At 35.9% G+C, this 6,604-nt stretch overlaps 2 protein-coding genes across 2 annotated transcripts; both read left to right on the forward strand.

Moving 5' to 3' along the window:
• Nucleotides 1–2,796: 2,796 nt before the first annotated feature.
• LOC108841133 (uncharacterized) lies at nt 2,797–4,550 on the forward strand. Its single transcript, XM_018613919.2, has 5 exons — nt 2,797–3,159; nt 3,259–3,582; nt 3,672–4,021; nt 4,119–4,329; nt 4,419–4,550. Exons 1-5 carry the CDS (start codon nt 3,057–3,059, stop codon nt 4,460–4,462), a joined length of 1,032 nt encoding a protein of 343 aa, XP_018469421.1. The 5' UTR covers nt 2,797–3,056; the 3' UTR covers nt 4,463–4,550.
• A 394-nt stretch (nt 4,551–4,944) lies between these two features.
• Nucleotides 4,945–5,997, forward strand: LOC108841642 (receptor like protein kinase S.3). Its single transcript, XM_018614397.2, has one exon. It carries the CDS (start codon nt 5,008–5,010, stop codon nt 5,995–5,997), a length of 990 nt encoding a protein of 329 aa, XP_018469899.1. The 5' UTR covers nt 4,945–5,007.
• Nucleotides 5,998–6,604: the final 607 nt, after the last annotated feature.

Consider the following 6,604-nt stretch of genomic DNA (forward strand, 5'->3'; position numbering starts at 1 on the left):
TAGGGTGATTAAGGGTGATTAGTGAAGATCTAGGGTGTTTAGTGTTAAATCTACTTCTTTCCTTACTTGTTGAGGGTTCTCAATGCTATTTTGGTCTTGATCATACTAAAATAGATCCTTAGGCATTTTCTGCCCGAAAGGTGTATGATGAAATGCCTGAACCAACTCTTCAATGCTTTTAATGCATTTTGCTAAAGAGATTTGTTGTTAAATGTGTTAAGATTGCTAGTAGACTTGTTCTCCATGATTGCTTTAGTAACATTCAACCAAAGGGATTTGATGCTTGAGTTGCTTTAGCAAATGAACATTCATCTAGGGATAGAGCTTGTTTAGTATTGTGTCTAGGCATAAGGAAAGTGCTTGATTGATAGCTTGTCACCTTTAGATTGGATCTACATCACCCAAGATCAAATGCCTAGCCCCATGAATCCACTTGCTTAATATTGAGAAAAAAAAGTTCACTCTTTTATTGCATTTCTAGTCTAGTTTTTGTTCATTTCACTTCACTCAATTGGTTGCACTTAGATTAAGCATAGACTTGCATTCCATTTGCATTAGAATCACTTAGGATTGGTTCGACAATCTTTTATACTACAGCATTTGGTTAGGGACCCTTGAAAATTCCTATTATCAATAATCAAGGTAGATTGGTTGATTTGCAGCTTCCAACATTTCATAAAACATTTCATAAAACATTCAACATTAAGAGTTGTTTCATAAGCTACTTTTGTAATTGTTTCTAAAAATGCATCTACAACCATGTCGTGAATCCTATCATAATCTACCATTGGTTCCTCATTTTCATCATGCAATTGAATTGGTTTTTCGTTATTACCAACATTTTCAAAATTACTACTAGCTTCATTCCTACCATAACCCTCTACATGTTGAAACTATATATAGTAATTTGGTGTAGAACTTCTATTTACTAAATGGTTCCATACAATTTCACTACGAGTAAAATTTGTATTCTTGCATTTCCAACAAGGACAAAACATCTTACCGTTTTTCTGCGTGAGCGGTGTAGAACCACCTTGGAACATGAATATCTCCATCCCGTTGAGAAATGCATCTGCCACTCTCCCGTCAAAATCTTTGTGCATATACATCTAACTCCATAACTTATATATTGCCTGCTTGACATTTTTTAAGTTTCATATTTTTTTTTCTTCTTTTGGTGTAATTTTGGAAATGATCAAGAGTGTCATATTAATAGGAAGTTTTCGATATTGGTAGATGAAATTTAACAACTGATTTACAACTACATATTTACAACTTTTAACAACTATTTTACAAGGAATTTACGAGGAAACAAATTAGGTATAGCTCACTGAATACACATTTCACTAACCATCTAAATTTTACTCGTAGGTTTGTCGTTAAACAGATGTGAAATATTTGTCGTCAAATACTCCTTCTTTTACAATAGCTTTACAACAAAAGCAACAAGTATTCTTTTAAATCGACGTAAATTTACTTCAGATTTAACTGTTTACTCGTAAATTTACGTCGACTTTATGATGAATCACAAAATCCGATGTAGAAAACTTGTTACCTCGTTGTCTCTTTATGACAATAATTTTCCTCGTAAAAAGTCATAGTAATGTGTATGTTTTCTTGTACCGAAAGTCCTTCTACCATTATACTACTACAATGTAGTTCTCTTTTATATTAGATTATATCAAAAAGAAATCAAATCACCCAATTTTGACTGAAAATACATATTTTATAGTATTATATAAACATATAAATTTAAATGTTAAAATGTGAAAGAAAAAGTTTGTTAATAATATTTTGAAACAATTAACCGAAAAGATATGTTGAAGTTATATGTGCTTGGACTGATCCCGAGCTATTTAAAATTGTATATCAACTAAATCTCATATCCACAAAAAAACCCTAGCCGTCAAGAGAAAAAAGAGAGATTTTTTTTATAGTTTCAAGCCGATGATCGAAGGCTTCTCCAGCTCCGAAATCGGCTTGTTTAATTCATTTTGCTTCTCTACTTTAATATGTTTTGTTTTCAGTCGCTGTTTTATTACTAATTTATTTTGAATCTGGTAAGGTTTTTTATTGTCTTTTTATATGTATCTTCCAATTGGTTTGAAAAGATAAAACTTCCAGTTCAGTTGAACTGTTTAGAAAAGGTAATTGACAGATCTACTGCGGATAGTGGGGACATGTCTTACCGGCTTCAATCGTTGATAGTTTTTCATTCGATGGTGATGGTTTTCTTACTGCAAACTTTGGTTACTTCGAAAGGCAGCATGGAGTTTTATGGAACGGTAATCTCTTTGACTCTGTTAGCAGAGAAAAATAGAGAGTTATCTTATCTCGGTGGTTCCTACTAGAGTAATAAAAAGAGAATGACAATCGTTTTCAACTCACTCTGAAGCGTGTGATTTTGGATTAATACGGAGGTTATCTCTTTTAAGATTCATCTATTCGAGAAGCATATATGAAGTTTTTATATGAAAAATCTTTAGTTATCCATACGTAAAATAAATGTGTTAGTTTATTTTGGATCTCTAGTGATGTATCATTTTTCTATGTTGTTTTGTTGATTTTTATTGTTTAGAATTCTTTGACTTTAAAGCTTAATAATACAATCCAGCTAAAAAAACAAACTAAATTTCGTGTATTCTATTTTCTTTTTCACACGAGCAATATTTTCGTTCATGGAAGTTCCGAGTCTTGCTTGAGTTCTTTAAGGAGTGTCTTTCTATTTTGTGCTTCCATTTTTTTCTCTAGAAAACCCTATAGATGCGAGCGAGTCCTATTATTCAGCTTAAAACATCAATACCTAAGGAGAAGACTGTCTCTTTTTTTTTTTTTTTAATGTTTCTTCAATTGGAGGCCATGGCTATTCTTAAGCAATTTACTTATGGTCTCTCCAAGAACCTCGGATAAACAAGATTCACTTAAAGTTCAAAAAAAAAGAAAAAGATTCACGGACATGCACACCATCCTTTCTTGTCTTTATATGCATCTTGTTTTATCATCTGAGAATCAAAGTTCCAAAACAGAAAACCTACAAGACTGTTTATATTTCTCAAATGTCGCATCAACTTGACCCGGTCGCTGAGCTCGAAACATTAAAAACTCGTGTTCATCAACCAGGAAGCCCTAGTTTCTCAACAGTTGGCCACCGTCACCAATGTAAGTCTCGTCAAGAAATTATCTGCTTTCACAATAAATCCGCTTTGTTTGCTTCTTAGGTAATTTTATTTGATGGTCTTTCATACTTTTTTGTCCCAGCTGGTGAAGCTTCAAAGTTGTCGCCTACTGGCTCGCCAAGAAAGGAAAATGAGCATCATGGAGAACATTCCCACCATAAGAAATCTTTGTTCTCAAAAATGAAGGATAAGGCAAAAAAACTGCAGCACAGTCTCAGCGGCAAGAGGAGACATGATGGAGAAGGTGACGCAACCATGTCGCCACCATTTGGCAGATCCGCAGAGCACCAAGTTAGAGAAGCAGGAGGTTATGCCACACTTTCACCACGTGACAAGTCTAAAGACCATAAAGTAATAGAAGAAGGAGAATTAGAAGAAGAAGATCCTGAATATCTTGGAGCCCCAAGTAAATCAAATCTGCATTTACAAACTATATTTTTTTTCTTTTTATAAATTGCTTTAAGACTGATGGATGGTCTTGCGTAATATTTCTAGTGTATGAATCAAAAAATGCACCTGAAGAGCTAAAGGCCACTGCAAGACAGCATCCCCGGGAAACTCCTGTGATCACTGAGACGAATGTCTTGTCTGTTCTCCCAGCCAATCACGACGCTCAACAACAAAAAGAGTACACAAACAGGGAACCTATTAGTCCAAGCAGGACAGTAACTGAAACAGTAACAGAGACGCTAGCACCTGCTTATGCTAAAGTCTCTGACGTTACTCACGCTATAACTAAGAAGATTCAAGATATGGCTTTCCCGGAATCAACAGAACCAGAGATAAAGGATGTTTCAGCAATCAACACCGCAGGAACTAACCAACCTGCTGGCTTCAACACTAAGGTACTATAACTTGTTTATTATAAGCGTTACCTCTCCATCTGTATCCGCGCATTTGGATAAATGAATTAGTCATTTTCTGCTTTGCAACGGTAATCAGGTATGGGACAAAGGCGTGTCGATGAAGGAATACATAAGCCAGAAGTTTACGCCTGGGGAAGACGATAGAGAACTTTCTCGAGTGATATCTAAAGCTATCAGCCCTCGCAAAGCTTCTTCTGAGGCTGGTACATTTGATGGAGCTACAAACATGGTACCTTCTTCAAACTCATCAGACAACAAAGCTCCCCTTTTAGCCAACACGAATGAAAGTGAGTTCCTCTTCTTGTCTTTAACTAAAACAATTTTATTTAACCATTTGAACCTGCATTTGTATTCTGATTCATTTGTTGAAATGCAGTTGTTAAGGAAGAAAATCATGGGAAGATGCTTCAATCGAACTAAAGATCAAAGTGGCTTTCTTAAATCTGTATTGGCATATTTTTGTTGTATTATGAGATTTAACAAATCTATAATAAAACATGATTTTTTTCTTGTAGTTGACTTCTATAATAAAAAATATATATATATATATATTTCACGTTCAGAAATAAATAATTGAGTTCATCTTGGTGATATCAAGCAGATGAATCTGTTCAACGTGCAATATAAATAACATTTAACTGATAATGAAGATTTTTTTTAACTGATAATGAAGATCTTCTTTCGAGATTATGAATACAACTATATGATTAAATACAATTTTAATAGATTAATTACCACTAAAGAACGAGAATGGACGGTCTGGTACAACAGTTGACCTTGCCCCCTGAAAGAAAGTGGTAGGCAACTCATTGCCCACAAACACAAAAATTCACCAAACGGAGACGGCTTGAAAAAGTTGCAACAACACACAACAATGCCATTTACAAAATTGGTTCAGATAACAGAGTAAAAGCTGTCTTGAGAACCTGCAAAAAAAAAAGAAAAACTGACAAATATTTCTAGAAATGGGAGCAGCTTTGAGATCAATGTATGCCAACAGCAAGTACGAAGAAGTCCGAGAAGAATGGGAGGAAGATTACAGTCCTCAGAGGTTTTCTTACAAAGGTCTATACAAAGCCACCAAAGGGTTCAAAGAGAGCGAGTTGCTTGGTACAGAGGCAAACGGGGCAGTCTACAGAGGAAAGCTCTCGTCCAATGCACATATCGCTGTGAAACGAGTTTCATTGGATGCAGAGCAAGATACGAAGCACCTTGTTTCTCAGATTGTTGGTATTGGCAAGTTAAGGCACAAGAACCTTGTGCAGCTCTTAGGATACTGCAGAAGAAAAGGTGAATTACTATTGGTCTATGATTACATGCCTTATGGAAACCTGGATGATTTCTTGTTCAACGAAGAGAAGCCTAAGCTAAGTTGGTCCCAAAGGTTACACATCATCAAGGGAGTGGCTTCAGCTCTTCTTTATTTGCACGAGCAGATCGTTCTCCACAGAGATGTTAAAGCCGCGAATGTACTCTTGGATGAGGATCTAAACGGACGGCTAGATTTTGGCCTGGCTATATTCGGCACAAACAGGAACCCCATGCTTGGAAGCGTAGGGTATGTGGCTCCCGAGCTAATCATCACCGGAATGCCAACAACCAAAGCCGATGTCTATTCATTTGGGGCTTTATTACTTGAGTTTGCATGTGGGAGAATGTTCATAGAGTATCCAGGGAAGCCTGAAGAGTTTAATCTAATCAGCTGGGTGTGTCAATGCTCGAAAAGAGGTAACTTGGTCGGTGCCCGAGACATTAGATTGGAAGGAGATTACGTCAGCAAAGAGATAGAGATGGTACTGAAGCTTGGGCTACTCTGTGTACAGTACAACCCAGAGGACAGGCCAAGCATGGCACAAGTGGTGAGTTATATTGACGGAAATGCTGTTTTGCCTGAGATGCCTCCAGACACTCCTGGGATCAGTATTCCCACACCTTACCACGAAGTTCTGGCCTAGCAGCATAGTGTCAACAGATTCAACCAATGGGTGAGTCTACTTTCTTCAAACACCTACAAAAATCTGCACATTCAACCAAGTTACCAGAGATGTTAATAGAAGAATGCTATTAAAAAAAAAAAAAGAATGCTATAAATTTCGCAACATAAGATAAGTTGTCCTCCTTTCAGGTAAGTCACTATATATGTATCCATTTAAAGGTCGACCACTCGCTGATTGTACTACTTCATAACAAAAAAATATGGACAGGACACGCTTGTAATGTTATCATGGTATGAAAATTTTATCGAAACGTGTTACAATAATATCATAGTTAAGAGTTTTCAGTTTTCTTCTAATTATCGTGAACAATTTTCTCTTAATATAACTCTAATAAGATCGATTATGAGATCTGGAACTGAAAATCGGAGTTCAACAACGATGGAGAGAAGAGAGAAGAAGACGAAGTTTGTTAAATGTGAAAGTTTGTTATTCAGCTCAATCTTTACACTGTACAACTGTTTCTATATATATAGATTGGTTTAAGCAAAAGGAAACTTAAACCAACGATAAATCTAATAACCGAAATAAACCAATGACTAAACCATCCTAATATACCCCCCTCAAG

Source organism: Raphanus sativus, chromosome 2 (assembly GCF_000801105.2).
Source record: "Raphanus sativus cultivar WK10039 chromosome 2, ASM80110v3, whole genome shotgun sequence".
NCBI lineage: Eukaryota > Viridiplantae > Streptophyta > Magnoliopsida > Brassicales > Brassicaceae > Raphanus > Raphanus sativus.

What these genes read in the sequence shown, in the direction of transcription:
- LOC108841642 (XM_018614397.2), top strand. Translation starts at nt 5,008, where the DNA reads ATGGGAGCAGCTTTGAGATCAATGTATGCCAACAGCAAGTACGAAGAA.
- LOC108841133 (XM_018613919.2), top strand. Translation starts at nt 3,057, where the DNA reads ATGTCGCATCAACTTGACCCGGTCGCTGAGCTCGAAACATTAAAAACT. An exon ending in CTGCTGGCTTCAACACTAAG is followed by an intron (nt 4,022 to 4,118) that starts GTACTATAACTT and finishes AACGGTAATCAG; the next exon opens with GTATGGGACAAAGGCGTGTC. An exon ending in TTTAGCCAACACGAATGAAA is followed by an intron (nt 4,330 to 4,418) that starts GTGAGTTCCTCT and finishes GTTGAAATGCAG; the next exon opens with TTGTTAAGGAAGAAAATCAT.